The sequence below is a fragment of the Pristiophorus japonicus genome, chromosome 1 (assembly GCF_044704955.1).
Source record: "Pristiophorus japonicus isolate sPriJap1 chromosome 1, sPriJap1.hap1, whole genome shotgun sequence".
Classification (NCBI taxonomy): domain Eukaryota; kingdom Metazoa; phylum Chordata; class Chondrichthyes; family Pristiophoridae; genus Pristiophorus; species Pristiophorus japonicus.
This window is the reverse complement of record NC_091977.1, coordinates 500,770,679-500,797,349: the sequence shown is the minus strand read 5'-3', so window position 1 is coordinate 500,797,349 and position 26,671 is coordinate 500,770,679. Positions and strand designations below refer to the sequence as shown.

The window sequence follows — 26,671 nt, the reverse complement described above, 5'->3', positions numbered from 1 at the left end:
GTTTGATCTCCTCGGGCAGGCATCGCGAGCCTCTGCCCAGTCACCAGTTAAAACACATCTTTTGCCTAAGGATAACGTGGGGTCGCTTGTCGTCCAGGCTCTGATTTGGCGAGCCGTCATGAGCGAACCTGTGGATTCAAAGACATCGATTGCCATGACCATCTCACAGTCCTGTTCGTCGGACCCTTCCGTGGTCGCCAGGGGTAGCCTGCTAAGCGCGTCGGCATAGTTGTCTGTGCCTTATTGTGTAGTCTAAGACGCTAGCATGAGTGCCCAACGCTGAATGCGCGCCAAGGCGTTAGCGTTTATTGCCTTGCACTTGGATGGCAGGGACGTGAGGGGTTTGTGGTCGGTTTCTAACGCGAACTTGGCCCCGAAAAGGTATTGGTGCATCTTTTTGACACCGTACACGCATGTGAGCGCCTCCTTCTCGACCATACCGTACCCACGCTCCGCCCGCGAAAGTGACCTGGAGGCATAAGCAATAGGTTGTAATTTACCCACATCATTGACATGCTGTAAAACGCACCCGTACGCTGACGCATCACATGTAAGAACTAGCTTTTTACCTGGGTCAAAAAGGCTAAAACACTGTTGGAACATAGAAGGTTGCGTGCCTTATTGAAGGCGCATTCTTGGGCATTCCCCCAAAACCAATCGCACCCCTTTCTGAGTAGCACGTGGAGAGGCTCCAGCAGTGTGCTCAAGTTCTGCATAAAGTTCCCAAAATAATTGAGTAGTCCGAGAAAGGTGCTCAGTTCCGAGACATTCCGGGGCCTGGGTGCCAGACGAATTGCTTCGGTTTTGGATTCTGTTGGGCTGATTCCATCAGCGGCAATCCTTCTGCAGAAAAATTCAACCTCGGGCGCGAAAAACAGACACTTGGATTTCTTAACTGTTAGGCCTACCCGATCCAATCGACTTAGTACTTCCTCCAAATTGCGGAAATGGGAGTTGGTGTCCCTGCCCGTGATGAGTATGTCATCTTGAAACACAAACGATGCCGAATAGGCATCGATTGAAGATAAAAAGGCCTCGATGTGTGTTGATGGTGGTGAGTAGCTTAGACTCTTCGGTCAGTTCTTGCGTCATATACGCAGATGTGAGATCTAGTTTCGAGAAAAGTTTTCCTCCAGCCAATGTGGCAAATAGGTCCTCCGCTCTGGGCAGCGGGTATTGGTCCTGTAGGAAAACTCTGTTTATGGTAGACTTGTAATCCCCACAGATTTGTATGGATCCATCAGGCTTCATGATGGGGACGATGGGACTTGTCCAGTCGCCAAATTTCACGGGTGAGATAATGCCTTCCCGCAGAAGCCGGTCCAGTTCGTGTTCAATTTTTTCCCTCATCACATAAGGCACAGCTCTGGCCTTGTGATGGACTGGCCTGGCATTCTGTGTGATGTAGATTTTAACTTTAGCCCCTTTGAAGGTGCCCACACCTGGCTGAAAGAGATATTCAAAATGACTTAGAACTGTTGAGCAGGAGGTCCGTTCCTCTGACGACATGGCGTGAACATCATCCCATTTCCAATTTAATTTTGCCAGCCAGCTTCTCCCCAACAGAGCTGGGAGATCTCCAGGGACAATCCACAGGGGAAGTCGGTTCACTGTCCCTTTGTGTGTGACTGAGAACGTAGAACATAAGAATTAGGAACAGGAGTAGGCCATCTAGCCCCTCGAGCCTGCTCCGCCATTCAACAAGATCATGGCTGATCTGGCCGTGGACTCAGTTCCACTTACCCGCCCGTTCCCCATAACCCTTAATTCCCTTATTGGTTAAAAATCTATCTATCTGTGATTTGAATACATTCAATGAGCTAGCCTCAACTGCTTCCCTGGGCAGAGAATTCCACAGATTCATAACCCTCTGGGAGAAGAAATTCCTTCTCAACTCGGTTTTAAATTGGCTCCCCCGTATTTTGAGGCTGTGCCCCCTAGTTCTAGTCTCCCCGACCAGTGGAAACCTCTCTGCCTCTATCTTGTCTATCCCTTTCATTATTTTAAATGTTTCTCTAAGATCACCCCACATCCTTCTGAACTCCAACGAGTAAAGACCCAGTCTACTCAATCTGTCATCATAAGGTAACCCCCTCATCTCCGGAATCAGCCTGGTGAATTGTCTCTGTACCCCCTCCAAGGCTAGTATATCCTTCCTTAATAAGGTGACCAAAACTGCATGCAGTACTCCAGGTGCGGCCTTACCAATACCCTATACAGTTACAGAAGGACCTCCCTGCTTTTGTACTCCATCCCTCTCGCAATGAAGGCCAACATTCCATTCGCCTTCCTGATTACCTGCTGCACCTGCAAACTAACTTTTTGGGATTCAGGCACAAGGACCCCCAGGTCCCTCTGCACCGCAGCATGTTGTAATTTCTCCCCATTCAAATAATATTCCCTTTTACTGTTTTTTTTTCCCAAGTTGGATGACCTCACATTTTCTGACATTGTATTCCATCTGCCAAACCTTAGCCCATTCGCTTAACCTATCTCAATCTCTTTGCAGCCTCTCTGTAGCCTCTACACAACCCGCTTCCCCACTAATCTTTGTGCCATCTGCAAATTTTGTAACACTACACTCTGTCCCCTCTTCCAGGTCATCTATGTATATTGTAAACAGTTGTGGTCCCAGCACCGATTCCTGTGGCTAACCACTAACCACCGATTTCCAACCCAAAAAGGACCCATTTATCCCGACTCTCTGCTTTCTGTTAGCCAGCCAATTCTCCATCCATGCTAATACATTTCCTCTGACTCCGCTTACCTTTATCTTCTGCAGTAACCTTTTGTGTGGCACCTTATCAAATGCCTTTTGGAAATCTAAATACACCACTTCCATCGGTACACCTCTATCCAAGGACTGGGACGATTTCTTTGGTATAGGTCCTTAGTTTGGTGTCGATCTTTGTGAGTTTTGGTCTGTTGCTTTTGTGCGGCCACAGCTGTTCAAATTGTTGGACGCTCATGAGAGATTGACTAGCTCCCGTGTCCAGTTCCATGTTGACGGGTATCCCGTTGGGTAGGACCCTCATCATTATTGGAGGTGTCTTGTAAGAACAGTGGACATTGATCATGTTGACCCGCTGTACCCCAGCATCCCGGGCATTGTCCCCACCGTCTTCTGGTCCGCTTTCCGACCCTTCCGATTCGTATACCAGTCGAGCTGCTGTTTTTCTGCACATGCGAGCCAGATGCCCTGTATAGTTGCAGTTTCTGCAAACAGCATGGTGAAATTGACACCCCCTTGTTGAGTGCCTTCCAGCACAGAGTGCTTCCATTGTTTCCGAAGGATGAGCTGCGTCAGGCTGATCTCTTTTGAGCTTCTCTCAGTCTGTAGTTGATTGCTCGCATTGTGGGTTGATGAGGTGTGAACGGCCGTTCCTGTGGCCCTTGATGGCTTCTGGTGCCACTGCCTGCTGTTGAAGGCCTACTCTCCTGCCTTTGTCTGTGTGTGGGGGTAGCGGCTCGTTTCACGCTGTGAACCCCTTGTTCCGATCTTTCGTTAGTTGTTGTACCCGAAGTATAGATCAACCTCATTTCTTCTTCTCCTACCAAGAATGTCTGTGCGACCAGTGCTGCCGCCTCTAGGGTCAAGTTCTTGGTCTCTATAAGCTTTCGGAATATACCTGCGTGGCCTATTCCTTCAATAAAAAAGTCTCTCAGTACTTCTCTCCTTAGTTCATCGGAGAACTCATATAAACTAGCCAGCCTCCGAAGTTCCGCCACAAAGTCGGGTATGCTTTGGCCCACACAGCGTCTGTAGTTGTAGAACCTGTGTCTGGCCATGTGTAGGCTGCTCACTGGCTTCAGGTGGTCTCTCACCAGTGTGCTCAACTCCTCAAACGACTTGCTTGCTGGTTTCTCGGGTGCCAGCAGGTCTTTCATGAAAGTGTATGTTTTCGAGCCACAGCTGGTCAAGAGATGGGCTCATCTCTTGTCTGCCTTATCGTCGCCCAACCAGTCTTTGGTTACAAAGCTTTTCTGGAGCCTTTCTATAAAGTCCTCCCAATTGTCTCTAGCATCGTATTTCTCATCTGAGCCGTTGGTATCCATTCTGTGGATTCTGTGATCCCGTAACTCATCTCCACTGTAAAGTCCTGACCCTGCAGTACAGACTTACACGAGGCACATGCTGAAGTCAAGATCATTCTGGACCTGCACCTTTATTTCACAGCTCTCGAGTGCCACACTTGCCTGAGACCCGCCTTTATATACCTGTGTGGAACAGGTATACAGTGTCTCCTGCAAGTGCACCACTGGTGGTAAAGTATGCTTGTGGTTACAGGTCATATCTAGTTACAGTCATGTATAGCATGGTAAGGTACAGTTATATACAGTAGTGTGAGATACATGACAACATTAGTTATAGAATGTAAGCATTATTGAGGGAAGGTGCCCACATCCCACTACTTTGTACCACGTATTCCAGTGGTGTCTTATCACCCTAGTCATTTTATGGCAGTTTATCTTTAATCTCTTTGTGGGCAATATGGTTATTTTGAATGGTATCTACTAGAATAGCACCAGCTTTATTGAGCTTTTGTCACATCTGTACGTCTTTGGCTTGAGCTCAAGGAGATAGTACTGTCTTCACAATAAGCTAATCTCTATCTGCAAATAGATTTTTTTTAAAACTTGTTCAGGGGATGTGAGCGTTGCCGGCAGGGTCAACATTTAGTGCCCATCCATAATTTCCCTTGAGAAGGGGGTGGTGAGCCATCTTCTTGAACCGCTGCAGTCCGTGTGGTGAAGGTACTCCCACAGTGCTGTTAAGGAGGGAGTTCCAGGATTTTGACCCAGCAACGATGAAGGAACGGCGATATAATTCCAAGTCAGGATGGTGTGTGACTTGGAAGAGAATTTGGAGGTGGTGGTGTTCCCATGCGCCTTCTGCCCTTGTCCTTCTAGGTGGTAGAGGTTGCGGTTTTGGGAGGTGCTGCCGAAGAAGCCTAGGCGAGTTGCTGCAGTGCATCTTGTAGCTGGTACACACTGCAGCCAAAGTCAGCTGGTGGTGGAGGGATGGACTTCTAATCAAGTGGGCTGCTTTGTCCTGGATGGTGTCGAGCTTCTTGAGTGTTATTGGAGTTGCACTCATCCAGGCAAGTGGAATAATATATTCTGTGGCAGAGTGATAGGTTTTTAGATTTACTAGAGTCAGTTAGCAGGATAGGAAGCTGTATTAAAGACTGTATTTAAACAAATAATTGATTTTCATGTAGAAAAAAAAGAACACATGGCAATAAATCTAACCCTAACTACTGCTGACCATTGAACACTAATGTTTGTTTTGCATTTGAACAGAATCTTATTTGCTGTATCTTGATGCCAGTGCCTATTGTAGTACTGAGTGCTACAGATCAGGAAGGTCTCGAGCTTGGTCTCTGCTTTGTGCTGAGTTGAATGAATTTCAGTTAGTGTTGGTAAGGGCATTAGAGTTTGCCTGGAATGGGAGGCAATCAAACTAAGTTGCTTTCTGGTGGATCCGGATAGCTGTGAATGTCCCTTCCATCACCCAGATTGAGTTGTCTGCCAACATTCAATGTCACCACTCACACATACTGGAGGGCTGCCAGCACTCGTGGAACTACATGAGAGAGCACCTTCAGGGCAGGGGAGACAATTGGCCAGGACCAATAGGCGGAAAGATGATAGTAATTACCTAGCTCCCCCACCCAGTCTCCCTGGGTTCCAACACTCTTGAAATGGTGTACAGATGTTTGGAAACATTTGATGTTTGAGGTACAGGAAAATTTCAATTAATTAAGTCCTTTGGTCTTAAATGGAAAATAAAACCACATTTGCATACGTTAACAGTGCAGACACCTTAAACTTCTAATTGGGAATAAAATATATTGGAAGGCTACTAGCTGCGCTTTGTTTGTTCAGTCCCTAGGTCTTTGCAAGAAACCTGATTACATTTTGTATATTACTGCAGAAGTAAACATGTTGTAGTCCATTGAATTGTTCAATCATTAATTGCATCAAAAGCACGAATAGCAATCTCACTGAATGCATAGTGTTACTGTAGTGCATGCAATAATATGAGGTTTCTGAAGTGTTATTTGAAAAAATAAATTCTTTACCAAGCTGAATAGTAAGTTTTAGTAGTTAAACATAGGGGCCAAAATTCAAGCAGGCCAGAAAGCTGGCGCACCAACGATTTTTTTTACCTGTTCTTACCGCCGGGTACGATGAGACGGCCTTCCGATCGATTTTCTCCAGTTGAACTTTTTTTCGCATCGGACCGGAAGTCAGTCATAGTGGGGACGGAAGTGCGGTGGTGATTCCTGGTGAGGGGTGGAGTTGGGGTGGGACCCAGTATCCGCCTCTGTCACTCAGCGGCAGAGTGGTGGTGATGTCACTGTGCGTGTACGTCACCACGTCTCTCCCCTCATTTAAAGGGGAGAGAATTGGCAATTCTGTCGGTTCGGGCCACTGGGCCATCAGGGAGGGTTTCAGCCAGGAGTGCCAGGTTGCATGTTGGCGACCCGGCCGAACCTGGGGCACTAATTGGCCAGCCGATCGGGAAGTCGGCCGGCAAAAATAAAAGCATGGCGGCTGCGGCAATGTGCCCTTCCCTTGAAGGGCTGCTGCGCTGCCGTGGCCCACAGACAAGAAACAAGGTGCACCGACAGAAAAAGCTGTCGGGGGCACCGCATGGCAGATCAACGATTTTTGCAGGTAAATTTGGGGCGGAGTGTGCTGGAGATGCAGGAGATCGGCGGCGCGTGCTTTGATGACACGCTTGCGGCAGTCGGCAGCAGCGGGGCGGAAGTGGGGACAGGTCGAAAAATCGGCGAGCTAAATTTGGGTCGGGGCGACCCATCGACTGCAACACGGCAGCCACTCGATTCCGCCACATGGCTGCCGCAAAACGGCGGTGATGGGCCTTATCCGGATCCTGAATTTCGGCCCCATAATGTTTTGTGCAGAGATCTCATTTTTATTTTTGAGGGAGGCGGCGATAGATTTAACATTTTCTCCTCATCTTAATCGCTCCCGAATTCGAACATCTTCTCCAGCCGAAGCATATTGGCAGGCCTCTGCCAGGCTTCCCATGGGGAGGTGAACAAGCTCAACCTAGTGATCACATTCCCTTCAACTTTTTCTCTGTCACTGGCCTTTGCTCAGCCCCTGACCTCGCAGGCATGGTCGGGATGGGGATTCACAAGTGTAAACAGTTTGTCAGCTTGAATCACTTGTTGGTAGTCAAGCTTTTGGGTAATAATTTTGTACATTTGAGCCTCACTCCAGGACTTGAGAAGATGATCTAGGCAGAAATCGTAAAGCAACACTTGTGGGAGTGCTGCATTATTGGAGGTGCTGTCGTTCAGATGAACTGATCTGTTGAGGTCCTGTCGGTCTGTTCAAGGAGATATTATGGGGCCGAAATTGACCTTCGCCCCAAATGGGAGCGTACCTTTCGAAATAAATGATTGGCCTCTTTAAGTGTTTTAATTTGTCTGGGTGGTGTTTGGGGTGGCCGAGGGGTGGAAGTGGGTCGCGAGCGGGGCAGAAGGTGGGCAGTGTCGATCAGCGCCGCGCTGAGCACGTCATCACGACACAGATGTGCCGTGCTAACGCGTAGCGATGTCCCTCCCCCTTCAGTTAAAGGGGAGGGCCACTGCGAGCTCTGCAGCCACTATAATGGCACCCACTGGGCCACCAGGGATGGTTTCTGCCGGGCCAGTGACCCGGGACCTTGGGCGGGAAGGGATCGGCACCGGGCAGTAAAGGGTTGGCATGTGCCTAACGGGACGGGAACACGGGCGGGACAGAAACCCATTTCTGCTGTTCCCAGCCCGGGGTCAATTTCTGATGGGTCGGCCCATCTGCCTGCCCCCGGTCGAAAAGGTCTTACTGCCCTATTGCCGCCTCTTAGCCCCACCTGAGTGTGCTAGCGTTAAAACTTTCAGCAATGTTTCTTTTCTAAATTTTCACGTTGTGCTTCTTCTGATGGTATGACTGAACTCAAGAACACATGATATGAGTAATCACAGATGTGAACCCACAGCCTGCTGCTCTGTGCCGTAACATATTTGAATGACAGTGAGTCACATCACGTTGGACTTGTTTTTTTTTGCAAAAGAAGGTCTCCGAAATGATCTAAATAAAGTTTTTGAGTTTACGAAGGTAATTCACAAAATTTCAAGTGAATTACTCAATAAAATGAGGTATTCAAATACCAAGGGACGCAGGTTTAAAATTCGGTAGGTAGGAATTAGAAGGCAAGTCAGGCAGATCTTTTTCACCCAAAAGTTGATGGAGTTGCAGAATACGTTACTGCGAAAGTAGTCATATTTATATAGCACTCGTCGTGTAAAATAATGTTTGAATTTGAGTGAGAGGGAGGGGAGATGAGATTCCAATGGTGCACCTCGGAAGCATCGTTTTTTACGGAGACCTTTTGAAGGTGGGGAGAAAAGTAAAAAGCATCGTGGTTTACTGAGAGAATTTCGGAGGGCAGGGGTGTAATAGCAGTAAGATCCGTCTCTAATAGTGGAATAGGGAGCCAGCATTAATTCAAAGTCACAGGAATATAGGCAGCGGGTTGGGATATATGACCCAGTGAGCAGTTAGGCAGATCAGTGGAGTCAAAACCTTAATACATCTGGATGGATGATGGTGAAACCTGAACAGGTGTCTTCAGCTTTGCTGGTGTTCGGCTGTAGGAAATATTGATTTGACCAGCACTTGGGGCTGGATTTTTGGCTGAGATGATGTTCCGAGTAGAACGCTTGCTTTGGGAGTCTCGTGTCTGGCATACGAACGATGTGGCCTGCCCAGTGGAGCTGATCAAGTGCTTCAATGCTGGGGATGTTGGTCTGGTCAACGACGCTAATGTTGGTGCGTCTGTCCTCCTTGGGGATTTGTAGGATCTTGCAAGACATCGTTGCCGGTATTTCTCCAGAGACTTGAGGTGTCTACAGTACATGGTTCATGTCTCTGAGCCATACAGGAGGGTGGGTATTACTACAGCCCTGTAGACCATGAGCTTGGTGGCAGTCACTCTTGCCCTTCCCTGGCCACTTACTCAGGTTGAATCAGACTGTTTGAAACCTTGGTGTCCTGTTTTACTCCGAGCTGAGTTTCTGACCCCATGTTCTCTCCATCACAAAGACCACCTACTTCCAACTATGTAAATCACCAACTCCACACCTCCCTCAGCCCATCCGCCACTGAAATTTTAATTTATGTTCCTGTCACCTCCAGTACTCTACAGGCCAGAGTTCCATGCTCCACCCTCTGCAAATATCAGCTCATCCATAACTCTGCAGCGCATTCCCTATCCCACACCAAGTCTACTCATTGCCCCATCCTTGCTGATCTACATTGCATCCTGGTACCCCAACACTTCAATTTTAAAATTCTTATCCTCGTATTTAAAACCTGCCATAGCTTGCCCTCTGTAACCTTCTTCACCACTGCAAATTCTTTGTTCTTCTGAATCAGGTCTCTTGGGCATTCCTTCCCCCACTTTTCCTCTCACCATTGGTGTCTGTGTCGTCAGCCACAAGGCCACGTGCTCGAGAATTCCGTGAACGTCTCTGCTTCTCGACATTTCTCTCTCTCAAGCTTCCGATCAGTTCTCTTTCATTAGATTGGCATCTGTTTTTCTTTCAGTCTTTGTTTTTCTACATTAAAGATGCTCCATAAGTTGTTGTAGCACTATGGTAGCATAGTGGTTATATTACGAGACTAATAATCCACAGGCCTGGACTAATAATCCGGAGACGTGAGTTTAAATCCCACCATGGCAACTGGGGAAATTTAAATTGTTAATTAAATAAATTTGGAATTAAAAAGCTAGTATCAGTAATGGAGTCCATGAAACTACCGAATTGTTGTAAAAACCCATCTGGTTCACTAATGTCATTTCGGTATATCTACCTGGTTTGGCCTATATGTGATTCCATACCCCCATACCCACAGCAATGTGGTTGACTCTTAACTACCCTCTGAAATGGCCGAGCAAGCCACTCAGTTGTACTAAACTGCTATGACAAAGTCAGCACTGTGGGAGTACCTTCACCACAGGAACTGCAGCGGATGGGCAATAAATGCCGACCTTGGCAGCGATGCCCATGGACGAATAAATACAAAAAAAGTAGTCGTAGTAGGAGTAGCAGTATTATAGCAACAGTCAATGGTGGTGACACAGAGGTAGAGTTGGATTTATCTTGCATGTGGAAGCTGACCTTGTGGTTGCCAAGGGGTGACAAAGATGATAAATAGGAGCTGGGCAAGGATAGAATCCGGGGCTACATTGCAGATGACAATGACAGGGTGAAAAGCCATTTGAGCAGATCCAAGGACTGCATTGGGACAGATGGGAGTGGGGCCACAAGAGTGCGGTACCATGAGGTGGACTCAAGTAGTGTTAGTTGATAGCGTTGAAGGTGTCAGAGAGCTTGAGGAAGGTATGATCACAATCACACTGGAAGCCATTGTTTACTCTGATCAGGGTGATCTCACTGTTGTGGCCTTGTCAGAACTTGGGTTGAAGTGTCTGGAATAGGGAATGGCTAGTGAGGTGACCGGGAGGCTCGGGGAAAGCCACTGAAGCAGACAGTCCAAAAAGAGAGAAGGAATTGAGAAATATGGTGAGAAAGTGGTAGATAATACTGATCTCTGAAAAGAGGTTTGAGCTTATTGTGTGTTATGGTCTTTTCTTGTTTCGAAGAATTCTTTTATTTAGGGTGCGCTAGTAATTTAAAAAAAAAATTGTAATCAGAATTGTGTTACACAATTATTTTGAACGGTAAAAGTATTTTTTTCTGTGTGTACTTAGTAGTTGTTTGTTTTTTTTTGCAGGTGATTCAGTCCCCAGCCCACCCTTCATTCATGACAACACAGTTTACAGCAGGATATTCCAGATCCTGTACAGAAATGAAGATATCGTAGTGAACGATCCCAGCCTTTTCAGAGTTCACCTCTTATTGGATGGAGACAGGGTGAGTTATTTTATTGAGTACTGTGTCCCGAGGGCAACGACACTGCACAGGAAAGGATACATTTATTGCTCATAGGGGGAAGTTGCATTTGAAAGGAGCATGGGTCAGATCTTCAGTACCACTGTATTGTAGCCCAGTTCAGACCTGTGCTTCCATCTGCTCGTGGAATCAGATTGCAGAATTCACCTTATAATCTTTTCTCTTCACAGTTGTCTCCACAAATAAATGGCAAACCTGCATTCAGAATGTCTTGTTTGATTAGCTCCCTCTTATTGTAAATGTTGGGAACATAACACGTGTTAAATGTTACCTTCAGAAGAAACGCACACACAAAAACCAGATCAATAGAATACAATTGGCCAGTTTAATGGACTGTTAAATACTGAGCAAACCGATCAAATAAATGAGGGAAAGCTCTGTGTACAGGAAGTAGTCAATAGTTATTATACCGACAGTCTTCATCACTTTTCTGTCTTTGATCAGTTTACTTGCCATCAAGTTCTCAACATATTTCCTCTGCGCCTACAGCATCACTAATTAGGAAAGAGGTTGAGAGGAGAATGATCAAAACAGTCACGGTCAAGATAGGATAGTATGCGTTTTTATGTAAAAAATTGAGAAGAAAATATAGGCCTGATTCAGGGATCCTGGATTTTTAAAAAAGCCACCAGGGCCACTGAGCAAAGCCCAAATTACACACTGGCAGCATGATGCGTTGAGCTTGCTGGATGATGGTACAGATAATGCCTATCGATATTATACACTCACAGCACTGCTTGAGCCTTTTAATGGAAGCAAGATGAAGCGTCCTTCACAGAATATCATGAGCATTCAGCCTTTAAAGAGCCGCTGCTCATAATTAAAGGCAAGTGGCTGTATATGGGGTTACATATGTTACAGCCTTTTTTAAGGAGTGGGGATGGGGGGTGGGAAGTAATAACCAAGAACAAAGAGACGAATATTCAAACCAGAGTCTGTGAGCAAATGCTCTGACTCCTGTTTGATGCTGGCAAAATGGATGATAGAATCAAGCGATATGGGGATAGGGCGGGAAAGTGGAGTTGAGGTCGAAGATCCCGCCATGATCTTATTGAATGGCGGAGCAGGCTTGAAGGGCCGTATGGCCTACTCCTGCTCTTATTTCTTATGTTCTTATGAGCTGTTGCATGAGGAGAGTGCAAGTATGCTGCACTCTCTAGGTTTCCCTCTCTTCACACCCTCCTCCTGCATGCCAACCTGTGGAGTCACAGAGACAAGGGCCTGGATTTTCCGGGGCCTATGACCATGTGCACACAGCGTATGTAGTCGTAAGTAGCCCGCAAGTTCTGATCAGTCAAGTTTCGTCTTGACTGATCGTACCAATCTGCAGGAAATGGACGTTTGCTGGCGCAGAGTTGGGCTATTTGCTGCGTACGGCCTTCTTTTAACAAATTAATGGTTTAAATACATATTAAAATACATTTTTTTTAATGATTAGTTTAGGTTATTTTTGGCCCCCTGAAAAACGTTTACATTTATTTTTCAAAGAATTAAATTTTTGTTTTAAAGGTAAATATAATTAAATTGTACTTTAATTTTGAACATGTGATGATTTATTTTTATTTAAGTGCTGTGAAATGTATTTTTTAGGGGATGCCTAATTATGCTTATGGGGATTCCGTACGTAAATTGAATCACCATTAGCACAATGGGAACCTCCCTTTGTAATTGGTTGGGCCGGCCCATGTGATCCCAGGGATGCTTGCAAGCTGCATGCGCTCCTGGAATACGTGGGTCTTTACGCAAGCATATGCCTGCAGGCCCAGAAGTGCGAGTCTTCAAATGTTATGGAGGCACTAGATAGGTGCGTACTTTCCGTGCGGTTCAGAGACATTCACCCGCGGGAAGCCTCCGACTTCAATTTCCAGCCCAAAGTAGATTCTGCAAACACTATATTTAGAATTTGCGTGCATCGAATTTCTTCACCAACCATTATATGGTAAGCATTATGCATATATAATATTATCTATATATTATCTATATATTATATACATATATATATTATATATATTTCCGAATGCAAAAAACAATTTTAAGTAATCAGTTATTAAAAAAATTGATTAAACAATTGTTCTGCTAAAAATTATTTTTTGCAATTCTATCCAGTATTTTTAAATAACACTTTAAAAGCAGCATGAAAATTGCTTCAATAAAGAAATTAAATTAAAAAGGCAATAATTTTATTAGCGTGATAGCCTGTCGGAATGCTTTTGAGTCATCTGCTACCTCAGGTGAATCAAAAAGACTGATTACAACAGTTCCATTTTAAATACTGGGAGGTTTCATGAGATTTCTTCTTCCGCCTCCTCCGCACCTACTTCCATCCTGTGGAGAAACTCCTCTGCTTGGCTTCTTCATGATGACAGATTTTCAAATGTATTCCGTTTGTTTAGGAATCAATTAAAATAGGATATACATCAAAAAAAGCAAAAATAAAACTGTGACATTTGCAGACATAAGAACATAAGAACTAGGAGCAGGAGTAGGCCATTTGGCCCCTCGAACCTGCTCCACCATTCAATAAGATCATGGCTGATCTGATCCTGGCCTCAACTCGACTTCCCCACCTGCTCCCCATAATCCTTGAATCCCTTATCATTCAAAAATCTGTCCATCCCCACCTTAAATATATTCAAAGACACAGCCTCCACAGCTCTCTGGGGTAGAGAATTACAAAGATTCATGACCCTCCAGTTGCAGTTTGCCAACCTGAAAATGACTCATTTATCCCGACTCTCTGTTTTCTGTTAGTTAGCCAATTCACTATCCATGCTACTTTATTACCCCCACCCCGAGAACTCTTATCTTGTGCAGTAATCTTTTGTGTGGCACCTTATTGAATGCCTTCTGGAAATACAAATATACGACATCAACTGGTTCTCCTTTATCCACCCTGCTCGTTACTTCTTCAGAGAACTGCCGCAAATTTGTCAAACATGATTTCCCTTTCATAAAATCATGCTGACTCTGCTTGACTTCATTATAGAAACATAGAAACATAGAAAATAGATGCAGGAGTAGGCAATACGGCCCTTCGAGCCTGCATCACAATTCAATAAGATCATGACTGATCATTCACCCTTTCCTGCTTTCTCACCATACCCCTTGATCCCTTTAGCCATAAGGGCCATATCTAACTCCCTCTTGAATATATCTAATGAACTGGCATCAACAACTCTCTGTGGTAGAGAATTCCACAGGTTAACAACTCTCTGAGTGAAGAAGTTTCTCCTCATCTCGGTCCTAAATGGCTTACCCCTTATCCTTAGACTGTGACCCCTGGTTCTGGACTTCCCCAACATTGCCCACTAACCTAACCTGTCCAAGTCACCCTGCAGCCTCTTAGCATCCTCCTCAAAGCTCACACCACCACCCAGCTTAGTGTCATCTGCAAACTTGGAGATATTACACTCAATTCCTTGTCAAAAGCCTGATGGTCTGCATCTCAGAGTACTTAAGGAAGTGGCCCTAGAAATAGTGGATGCATTGGTGATCATTTTCCAACAGTTGATCGACTCTGGATCAGTTCCTATGGACTAGAGGGTAGCTAATGTAACACCACTTTTTAAAAAAGGAGGGAGAGAGAAAACGGGTAATTATAGACCGGTTAGCCTGACATCAGTAGTGGGGAAAATGTTGGAATCAATTATTAAAGATGAAATAGCAGCGCATTTGGAAAGCAGTGACAGGATCAGTCCAAGTCAGCATGGATTTATGAAAGGGAAATCATGCTTGACAAATCTAGAATTTTTTGAGGATGTAACTAGCAGAGTGGACATAAGAACATAAGAATTAGGAACAGGAGTAGGCCATCTAGCCCCTCGAGCCTGCTCCACCATTCAACAAGATCATGGCTGATCTGGCCGTGGACTCAGCTCCACTTACCCGCCTGCTCCCCATAACCCTTAATTCCCATATTGGTTAAAAATCTATCTATCTGTGATTTGAATACATTCAATGAGCCAGCCTCAACTGCTTCCTTGGGCAGAGAATTCCACAGATTCACAACCCTCTGGGAGAAGAAATTCCTTCTCAACTCGGTTTTAAATTGGCTCCCCCGTATTTTGAGGCTGTGCCCCCTAGTTCTAGTCTCCTCGACCAGTGGAAACAACCTCTCTGCCTCTATCTTGTCTATCCCTTTCATTATTTTAAATGTTTCTATAAGATCACCCCTCATCCTTCTGAACTCCAACGAGTAAAGACCCAGTCTACTCAATCTATCATCATAAGGTAACCCCCTCATCTCCGGAATCAGCCTAGTGAATCGTCTCTGTACCCCCTCCAAAGCCAGTATATCCTTCCTTAAGTAAGGCGACCAAAACTGCACGCAGTACTCCAGGTGCGGCCTCACCAATACCCTATACAGTTGCAGCAAGACCTTCCTGCTTTTGTACTCCATCCCTCTCGCAATGAAGGCCAACATTCCATTCGCCTTCCTGATTACCTGCTGCACCTGCAAACTAACTTTTTGGGATTCATGCACAAGGAGACCCATCTCCTCTATCTGGGAGTCTACCTTAGCCCCGACGAGGAAGCCTGGCCGGCGAACTGGCAGGAGCTGGAGGCCAAGGTCGCCGCTCGCCTAGGGCGCTGGACAGGACTGCTCCGAGTGCTGTCCTACAGGGGTCGAGCGCTAGTCATAAACCAGCTGGTGGCCGCAATGCTGTGGTACCGGCTGGTCACTTTGACCCCTCCCCCTGCGTTTGTCGCCAAGATACAGAAGAAGCTGGTGGACTTCTTCTGGAACAACAGGAAGCACTGGGTCTCTGTCGCGGTCTTGAGTCTCCCGCTTGAGGAGGGCGGTCAGTCGTTGGTGTGCGTCAGCGCCCAGCTCGCGACTTTCCGTCTTCAGACCCTGCAGAGATACCTTTACGTCGAGCCCCCTCCTAGGTGGTGTGCTCTGGCGAGGTATTTCTTCCGCCAGCAGCTCGACCTCAATTATGACACGCAGCTCCTGTTTGTGAACTTGGGGGGTGCCAGGACCGCCCTCCGGGAGCTGCCTGTCTTTTACAGGGAACTCATCAGGGTCTGGAACAAAGTCTCCACCAAGCGCAGCTCTCCGCCGGCTGGAGTGGCGGCCGTCCTGCAGGAACCGCTGCTCGGGAATCCGTACCTCCACGGCCGAGGCTTCATGTGGCGGTCGGAAGAGAGGGCTGTGGCTGGTGAGGTGACCAGGGTCAGGGACCTGCTCGATGGCGGAGGAGCGGGCTGGATGGCGCCAGTCACGCTGGCGCGGCGCCTAAATTCTGCCAACGTCCGCCGCGCGGCCGATGCCATCGAGTCGCTAAAAACAGCTCTGGGCCCTGACTCCGTTAGGTGTATCGAGGAGGCTCAAGCACGTGGGGAGATCCCGTCCGAACTGACCCCCGTCCGGACGGAATTCCTCATCGGCGCCAAACCCCGGAACCTCCCTCGGGGGCCGGCGCCTCACAACTTGAGCCGCCTCGGGGAAATCCCCTCCGTGCCTTTCAGTTCCGCGCGGAGGGGTTTCCTGTACGGGCTGCTCCTGCACACCCTCAACTTTGCCATCCTCGCCGGCCGTCCGGACACGCCATGGCGTACCATCTTGCCGTCCGGAGGAGGCGGGGGTCCCCGATGGAGGGCACTCTACGCAGGGGTCCTCCCACTATTCATCGGGGACTTGGCCTGGAGGGTGGTGCACGGAGCAGTGCCGTGCAACAAATTTTTAAGCCGGTTCACGGACACCCAGGCCGCCTGCAATTTCTGCGGTCTGGAGGAGTCCGTGTTCCATGTTTTTATTGAGTGCACGAGGTTGCAGCCCCTGTTCCATTATTTGAAGGGGCTGCTCCTGAAATTCTGGCTGCACTTCAGTCCCACCCTCCTGATCTTTGGGCACCCTGTGCGGAGGGGAGCGGGTAGGTCCGAAGGCCTCCTCGTAGGACTGCTCCTGGGCACGGCCAAGGGTGCCATCAGCCGGTCCAGGCAGCGGGCGGTCGAGGGGGTCGTTCAACCTGACTGCCTGCCTCTCTTCCGCTCTTACATCCGGTCCAGGGTGTCCTTGGAGATGGAGCACGCGGTGTCCACCGGTACGCTCGCGGCCTTCCGCGAGAGGTGGGCACCGGAGGGACTGGAGTGCATCATCACGCCCGGCAACCAAATTTTAATTTGATTTTACGTTTTAAAGTTAATTTGTTTTAATTGCCGGTGCTTTTAGTGTCCCCTTCCCTTTTATAGGGGGCACTGGGGAAAAATTGTGATTTTAGTGCCCAAAAAAAAAACCAAAAAAAAGAAAAACACAAAAAAAAAAAAAAGGGGGGGAAAAAAAGGGCCTTGTAAATGTCTGGAGTGTCACCCAGGTTGGGTGGCACCGTTATTGTTTTATGTTTTCACAGGTAGACTCTAAAAGAGTTTCATGCACAAGGACCCGCAGGTCCCTCTGCACCACAGCATGTTGTAATTTCTCCCCATTCAAATAGTATTCCCTTTTTTTGTTTTTTTTCCCAAGGTGGATGACCTCACACTTTCCGACATTGTATTCCATCTGCCAAACATTAGCCCATTCGCTTAACCTATCTAAATCTCTTTGCAGCCTCTCTGTGTCCTCTACACAACCCGCTTTCCCACTAATCTTTGTGTCAAGGGAGAACCAGTGGATGTGGTGTATTTGGACTTTCAAAAGGCTTTTGACAAGGTCCCACACAAGAGATTGGTGTGCAAAATTAAAGCACATGGCATTGGGGGTAATGTACTTACGTGGATAGAGAACTGGTTGGCAGACAGGAAGCAGAGAGTTGGGATAAACGGGTCGTTTTCAGAATGGCAGGCAGTGACTAGTGGGGTGCTGCAGGGCTCAGTGCTGGGACAGCAGCTCTTTACAATATACATCAATGACTTAGATGAAGGAATTGAGTGTAATATCTCCAAGTTTGCAGATGACACTAAGCTGGGTGGTGGAGTGAGCTGTGAGGAGGATGCTAAGAGGCTGCAGGGTGACTTGGACAAGTTAGTTGACTGGGCAAATGCATGGCAGATGCAGTATAATGTGGATAAATGTGAGGTTATCCACTTTGGTGGCAAAAACATGAAGTCAGAATATTTTCTGAATAGCGGCAGATTAGGAAAAGGGGAGATGCAACGAGACATGGGTGTCATGGTACATCAGTCATTGAAAGTTGGCATACAGGTACAGCAGGCGGTGACGAAGGCAAATGGTATGTTGGCCTTCATAGCTGGGGGATTTGAGTATAGGAGCAAGAAGGTCTCACTGCAGTTGTACAGGACCTTGGTGAGGCCTCACCTGGAATACTGTGTTCAGTTTTGGTCTCCTAAACTGAGGAAGGACGTTCTTGCTATTGAGTGAGTGCAGCGACGATTCATCAGACTGATTCCCGGGATGGCAGGACTGACATATGAGGAGAGACTGGATCAACTGGGCCTGTATTCACTGGAGTTTAGAAGATTGAGAGGGGATCTCATCGAAATGTAAAAAATTCTGATGGTACTGAACAGGTTCGATGCAGGAATAATGTTCCCTATGTTGGGGAAGTCCAGAACCAGGGGTCACAGTCTAAGGATAAGGAGTAAGCCATTTGGGACCGAGATGAGGAGAAACTTCTTCACTTAGAGAGTTGTTAACCTGTGGAATTCTCTACCACAGAAAGTTGTTGATGCCAGTTCATTAGATATATTCAAGACAGAGTTAGATATGGCCCTTAAGGCTAAAGGGATCAAGGGGTACTGAGGTGAATGATCAGCCATGATCTTATTGAATGGTGGTGCAGGCTCGAAGGGCCGAATGGCCTACTCCTGCACCTATTTTCTATGTTTCATCTCTCTGATCCCATTTACCCTATGCAAATTTGCTCTTGGCTCAGGTAGTAATCCAGAGATTATTACCTTTGTGGTTCTGCTTTTTAATTTAGTCCGTAGCTGCTCATACTCCCTCAGCAGAACCTCTTTCTTTGTTCTACGCATGTCGTTGTTACCTACGTGGACCATGACAACTGGATTTTCTCCCTCCCACTCCAAGTTTGTCTCCAGCCTAGAGGAGATGTCCTTAACCCTGGCACCGGGCAGGCAACGCAGCCTTTGGAACTCATGCTCTCGGCTGCAGATAACAGTATCTATCCCCTTAACTATACCGTCCCCTACCACTATCACATTTCTTTTTACTCCCCCCATTTGAATGGCCCCCTGGTACCACGGTTCTGTGGTCAGTTTGCTCATCCTCCTTGCAGTCCTTGCTCTCATCCGCACAGGGAGCAAGAATCTCGTGCCTGTTAGACAATGGCAAGGGCTGAGTCTTCTCCATGACTATCTCCTTGGTCCCCACACCCTCCTGGCCCTGACCACGGATCAAAGGATCAAATTTGAATTAATTAACCTCAGGGGTATGACTGCCTCCTGGAATGCAGCGTCCAGGTAACTCTCCCCCTCCCTGATGTGTCGCAGTGACTGCAGCTTGGCCTCCAGCTCATCAACATGGAGCCGCAGTTCCTCGAGCTGCAGACACTTACTGCAGGTGTGGCCGTCATGGACTTCAATGGTGTCCACCAGCCCCCATATGCAGCATGCAGCTAAGTAGTCAGAACATTCACATTTAGGCCCGTAATTTGCGGTCAGTGGCAAAGCAAAGACGGTCGCCACTGGCCTCAAAGACAGCTGCCTTCAGAGATCTCGTGATCTCTGTCGTGAGAAGTTTCCCTTTCTCGATGTGCAATTGATTGTAGCGCAGTGAAATGGGAATTCCCAGCGAGGACCTACAGGGATGTCAACCAGCTGTCTAAGCAGCCAATCATATTGAAGAATTCTCACAGACATCAAACCAGGAAATGAAAAGCAGCTTTTATCCTCATCTTTTCAAAATGTAACCTAAAGCAAAATAAAGATTGGGACTTTCACATGGAGATAAGGCAGAAGTTGAAATATCATGAACAAACTTTGAAAAATGTTCTTTTAAAGATTTTTTTAAAATTGTAACTTTTATCATAACGGAGAAATTTGAAACTCCACAAATTAAAAAAATAGTTTTTCAGGGCTACAGCGGTTGTTTAGGAGTCAATACCTTGTTACAAACCCCAACTACACCTATTCCAACAAGGCTTAACATTTAATGGGGTTCTTATCACCTATATGAGCACACAAAAACCCAAGTTTTCTTTAGATCTGCTGATTTCACTGATTACAGCGATTGCCACCTGTAGGGCCCAAGTTTCGAGCCGCGCCTAGAACGGCGCAGTCTCGACCTGGACGCCCGTTTTTCGCGCCACAAAGTGCGCCTAAAAAAACCCTCCGTATTCTCCACCTCCCTGCAGGTCCTCTGGCCCTCGGCGCAGCGCAGCAGGAGCTGCAGGGGGCGGAGCCAGGTCCCTGCGCCGAAAACAGTGCCGGGACCTCTGCACATGCGCGCTACAGTGGGCACGCAAGTGCAGTAGCTCCAGGTGCCCGAAACTGTGTGGGAGGGGCCCGAAGCACGCAGCCCCTAGCCCTGGCTGAATGGCCTCACTGGGGCTGCGTGAATAAGGCTCCTCCAACGGCCAGCTCCTGCTTCCTCCCGACCAGACTCCCGCATCCCGCCCCCCGCCCCTGCCGGACCCGACACCTGCTCCCTCCCCCCCGCCCCGCCCCCAGGACCGGACCCGACACCCGCTCCCCCCCCCCGCCCCCGCCCCCAGGACCGGACCCGACACCCGCTCCCCCTACCCCGACTCCGGACCGGACCCGACACCCGTTCTCTCCGCCGCCCCCCCCCCAGGACCGGACCCGACACCCGCTCCTCCCCCCGGCCCCCATACCGGAACCGACACCCGCTCCCCCTACCCCGACTCCGGACCGGATCCGACACCCGCTCCCCCCCCCCCTCCCGCCCCCGGACCGGACCCGACACCCGCTCTCCCCCCGCAACCCCCGCCTCTGGACTGGATCCGACCTGACCTCCCTCCCCTCGACCTGACCTCCCTCTATCTCCCTCCCTCCCCCCGCCCCGCCCCCACCCCTGGACCGGACCCGACACCAGGTCCCGGCCCGTTCAGCCTCCCTCCCCCTTCTCCTTCCCTCCCACCCCCCCCATTCTTCTTCCCCCCCCAATCTCCTTCCCCCCCCCCCAATCTCCTTCCTCCCCCCCCCAATCTCCTTCCTCCCCCCCCAATCTCCTCCCCCCCCAATCTCCTTCCCCCCCCAATCTCCTTCCCCCCCAATCTCCTTCCCCCCCCAATCTCCTTCCCCCCCCAATCTCCTCCCCCCCCCAATCTCCTCCCCCCCCCAATCTCCTCCCCCCCCAAATCTCCTCCCCCCCCAATCTCCTCCCCCCCCCCAATTTCCTTCTCCCCCCCCCATCTCCTTCTCCCCCCCCAATCTCCTCCCCCCCCAATCTCCTTCCCCCACGATCTCCTTCCCCCCCCAATCTCCTTCCCCCCCCAATCTCCTTCCCCCTCCCCCCAATCTCCTTCCACCTCCCCCCAATCTCCTTCCCCCTCCCCCCAATCTCCTTCTCCCCCCCAGTCTCCTTCTCCCCCCCAATCTCCTTCTCCCCCCCAATCTCCTTCTCCCCCCATCTCCCTTCTCCCCCCATCTCCCTTCTCCCCCCTTCTCCCCCCTCCCCCCTTCTCCCCCATCCCTACCCCTTCTCCCCCATCCCTACCCCTTCTCCCCATCCCTCCCCCCTTCTCCCCCATCCCTCCCCCCTTCTCCCCCATCCCTCCCCCCTTCTCCCCCATCTCTCCCCCCTTCTCCCCCTTCCCCTTCTCCCCCATACCTTCCCCTTCTCCCCCATCCCTTCCCCTTCTCCCCCATCCCTTCCCCTTCTCCCCCATCCCTTCCCCTTCTCCCCCATCCCTTCCCCTTCTCCCCCATCCCTTCCCCTTCTCCCCCATCCCTTCCCCTTCTCCCCATCCCTTCCCCTTCTCCCCCATCCCTCCCCCTTCTCCCCCTCCCCCTTCTCCCCCATCCCTCCCCCTTCCCTCCCTCTGCTCCCCTCCCCTCGCTGTCAGAAACACAGACACTGACAGACAGAGAATGAGAGACACACAGACAGACAGAGAGATAGAGACACTGACAGAGACACACTGAGGGGGGCATCCCAGCACGCTGTTGGAGGGCTCCCGGTGCTGCAGTCGGTAAGTAGAAAATGTTTTTTTTATTGATTTAAAAAAAATATATTAATTTTTTTTGATTGATTTATTGGTTGGTTTATTGATGTATTTATCATTTATTATTGATGATGGCTCTTTATTTGTAAAACTGAAGTGTTTAATGTTTGTAAACTTCCCTTTAAACACCCCCCCCCCCCAATTCCCTACGCCTGATTTGTAACCTAAGCCTGATTTTCTAAAGTGTAGACAAGGTTTTTTCGAGCATACAAAAATCTTCACTTACTCCATTCTAAGTTAGTTTGGAGTACGTTTTCACTCACGAAACTTTGAAATCAGGCGTAAGTGGCCGGTCACGCCCCCTTTTGAAAAAGAAATTCTGTTCCAAAGTGAAACTGTTCTAACTGACTAGAACTGGAGCAAACTAAATGACGAGAATTCCGATTTCTAAGATACTCCGTTCTACACCAGTTGCTCCTAAAAATCAGGAGCAAATCATGTGGAAACTTGGGGCCATAGGGAGGGTGGTCTACAACACAACCTGTGTTGGAGCAGTGAATGAGTTACCACAACTTCAGGATTTTCACGTCTCGATGCACATGAGCTAAACCCTGAAGTTACGGTCAGTTTCAGAGAGGTAATAAGGGCGAACACTGATTGTTCGCCATCATTACCCACCGTAAAATCTGGACCATGATGTCTCACTTTGGGAAAATCTGTAGAAGCTGGGCAAAGAGCAGCCCAGAGAAAATATCTGAGAGTTATTCAGTGAAACATATATCCTGGTGATGCATCGAGGGAGTTGTTAAACCAGTTGATATCATAGAATCATAGAATGGTTCCAGCACGGAAGAAGGCCATTCGGCCCATCAAGCCCATGCCGACTCTCTGCAAGTACACTTCAGCTAGTCCCACTCCCCCACCCTTTCTCCATAGCCCTGCAATTTTTTTTCCTGTAGCTACTTATCCAACTTCCTTTTGAAAGCCTTGATTGAGTCTGACTCCACCACTCTTTCAGGCATTGCAGATCCTAACCACTTGCTGCGTAAAAACATTTTTTATGTCGCCTTTGGTTCGTTTCCCAATCACCTTAAATCTGTGTCCTCTGGTTCTCGACCCTTCTACCAATGGGAACAGTTTCTCTCTACTCTGTCCAGACCCCCCGTGTTTATGAACACCTCTATCAAATCTCTCAATCTTCTCTGCTCTAAGGAGAACAACCCCAGCTTCTCCAGTCCATCCATGTAACTGAAGTCCCTCATCCCTGGCACCACTGTATAACTTCCTCCAGTCCGAAAAACAACCGTTCACCACTACTCTCTGTTTCCTGTCACTTAGCCAATTCCGTATCCATGCTGTCACTGTTCCTTTTATTCTATGGGCTTCAACATTGCTGGCAAGCCTATTACGTGGCACTTTGTCACATGCCTTTTGGAAATCCATGTACACCACGTCAACGTCATTGCCTTTACTAACCCTCTCTGTTACTTCATCAAAAAACTCGATCAAGTTGGTTAAACACGATTTGCCTTTAACAAATCTGTGCTGGCTTTACTTAAATAATCCACACTTGTCCAAGTGACTGTTAATTTTGTCCCTGATTATTGTTTCTCAAAGCTTCCCCACTACCGAAACTGACTAGCCTATAGTTGCAGGGTTTATCTTTACGCCCTTTTTTGAACAAGGGTATAACATTTGCAATTCTCCAGTGTCTGGTACCACCCCCTTTCCAAGGAGGATTGGAAGATTATGGCCAGTACCTCCGTGATTTCTTGCTTCAATTCCTTCACTGTGCTAAGTTACATCCCATCTGGTCCTGGTGATTTATCTACTTCAAGAACAGCCAACCTTTCTAGTACCTCCTCTTTTATCAATTTTTATCCCATCCAGTATTTCATCTACCTCCTCCTTCACTATGTCTATGGCAGCATCTTCCTTGTTGAAGACACATGCAAAGTATTCATTCACCTCTGCTTCCATGCCTAGGTCTCCTTTTTGGTCCCTAATCGGTCCCATTTCTCCTCTTACTTCCCGTTTACTATTTGTATGCCTGGAGAAGTCTTTGGATGACCTTTTATGTTAGCTGTCATTCTATTCTCATCCCCTCTCTTTGCCCCTTTTATTTTCTTTTTCACTTCTCCTCTCACCTTTCTATATTTAGCCTGATTCTCAGATGTACTCTCGACCTGACATCTGTTATATGCGCTCTTTTTCTGCTTCATCTGACTCTCTCTTTCCTCATCCAGGGAACTCTGACTTTAGAAACATATAAAATTCTGACGGGACTGGACAGGTTAGATGCAGGAAGAATGTTCCCGATGATGGGGAAGTCCAGAAGCAGGGGACATAGTCTAAGAATATGGGGTAAGCCATTTAGGACCGAGATGAGGAGAAACTTCTTCATTCAGAGAGTTGTTAACCTGTGGAATTCCCTACCGCAGAGAGTTGTTGATGCCAGTTCATTGGATATATTCAAGAGGGAGTTAGATATGGCCCTTGCAGCTAAAGGGATCAAGGGGTATGGAGAGAAAGCAGGAAAGGGGTACTGAGGTGAATGATCAGCCATGATCTTATTGAATGGTGGTGCAGGCTCGAATGGCCGAATAGCCTACTCCTGCACCTATTTTCTATGTTTCCGCTGCCCCCGGACTATCCGCCTACCCCCGGTTGGAAAGAACTTACTGCCCTGTTACAGCCTCTTGATGTCGCTAAAGGGCAGCATGTAGATGAGAAATAGGAGCCGGGGAAAAGACTGAACCTGGCTCCTCAAAAGCTTCTGCCTGCAGCACGCGCCGTTTCTCAAAGGGCGACACAATCTGATCACTGCTCTGGCAATTTTTGTGGAGAAATAGTCTAACTTTACACTTTGAGGCTAAGGTCAGGAAAGCTGGCAGGTAATAACTAGTCTTCCTCTCCTTTTTGTAAATGCTTTTGTTTTAAAAGAATGCTCAATTGGAATGTGTTCGTGACGATGCAAAATCTGACAACACACTTGAAAACTTTTAATGTATATGCATCTCCTATAGAGTTGCATATGTTAAATCAGGTGATGCACTCTTTCACAATGACTGAAGAGTTATGCCTACGTAATACATAATGCTAAAGTGTATCTTTGTATAAGCTGGTCTGTCCTTTTAAGTCCAGAAAGTCCAATTTGTATAAGTAAGTGCATAGGTCACTTTGCATTTAATTATGATTTAGTCAGGGAACTTTGCAGATTTGAATTTGCTTATTGGTTTCGGTTTGCAGCTCGGTATTTTCTGGTTGTTTTGTGTGTATAATAACGTGTACTGCCTGGAGTGTGTGATGTCTACCTGCACTCATTTGTTTTTAATATAAAACCTGCTCCAGTTGCAGCTCCAAAGTGGCATAAACCACCAGAGTAAATTTAATACACCATCAAGCATAACTTGCTTAATTTCGTAAATAAACATTCAAGACTTTTGGAAGCATTAAACATTAACAAGGATATGAAATCAAAGTTTATTTGTATCCAAAAAAATCTCCTTTCTTCATTTAGCCTGGTCAGTATTGGCTAGGAGGCATAAATGGATTATATTTATATCACACCTGATAAATGCTGTCACTCTAGGTACAGTCAAGAACAGTGAGTCGGTTATCGCAGGATAAAGGAACATTTAAAAGAAAAGGTGAACAGATTGTGATTTCTTTTCCAGTTTTAATTAAACAAGCTCTTCCCATGTAGTCAAGTATCTTTATAAACACAAATCAAATTCATTTCTCATCTTGAAAATTTACAGACACATTTTCTGCAAGGTTTTTTTGGGGCCTTTATGAAACAAATTGACCAAATTTGTGGGTACGGTAGCATAGTGGTTATATTACTGAACTAGTAATCCAGAGGCCTGGACTAATTATCCGGAGACACGAGTTCAAATCCTACCACAGCAGCCGGAAGAATTTAAATTCCGTTAATTAAATAAATATGGACTAAAAAGCTAATGTAAGTAATGGTGACCACGAGGGCCCAAATTTGCCCAGGAGTTGCTCCGTTTTTTTTGGAGCAACTTGATTTTTCTGGAGTATCTTAAAAATCCCCAATCAGCACATTTCATTTGCTCCAGTGCAAATGAGTTAGTTAGAATTTTTTTTAGTTTTGTTTTTTTTTTCAAAAGAGGGCGTTACAAAGAAACATGGAAACCTAGAAAATAGGTGCAGGAGTAGGCCATTCGTCCCTTCGAGCCTGCACCGCCATTCAATGAGTTCATGGCTGAACATGCAACTTCAGTACCCTATTCCTGCTTTCTCGCCATACCCCTTGATCCTCCTAGTAGTAAGGACTACATCGAACTCCTTTTTGAATATATTCAGTGAATGGGCCTCAACAACTTTCTGTGGTAGAGAATTCCAAGGTTCGCCACTCTCTGGGTGAAGAAGTTTCTCCTCATCTCGGTCCTAAATGGCTTACCCCTTATCCTTAGACTGTGACCCCTGGTTCTGGACTTCCCCAACATTGGGAACATTCTTCCTGCATCTAACCTGTCTAAACCTGTCAGAATTTTAAACGTTTCTATGAGATCCCCTCTCATTCTTCTGAACTCCAGTCAATACAAGCCCAGTTGATCCAGTCTTTCTTGATTTGTCAGTCCCGCCATCCTGGGAATC

General features: G+C 47.4%; 1 protein-coding gene across 7 annotated transcripts in view; it reads left to right on the top strand.

The window, feature by feature from the left end:
• The window catches only part of fam135b (family with sequence similarity 135 member B), a 528,209-nt gene that overhangs the window by 262,661 nt on the left and 238,877 nt on the right, over nucleotides 1–26,671 (top strand). For all 7 annotated transcript variants that reach the window (XM_070895461.1, XM_070895487.1, XM_070895479.1 and 4 more), the window contains one exon: nucleotides 10,819–10,958. In XM_070895461.1, coding sequence (XP_070751562.1) covers nucleotides 10,819–10,958 — 140 coding nt within the window. The remainder of the gene's footprint in view (nucleotides 1–10,818; nucleotides 10,959–26,671) is intronic.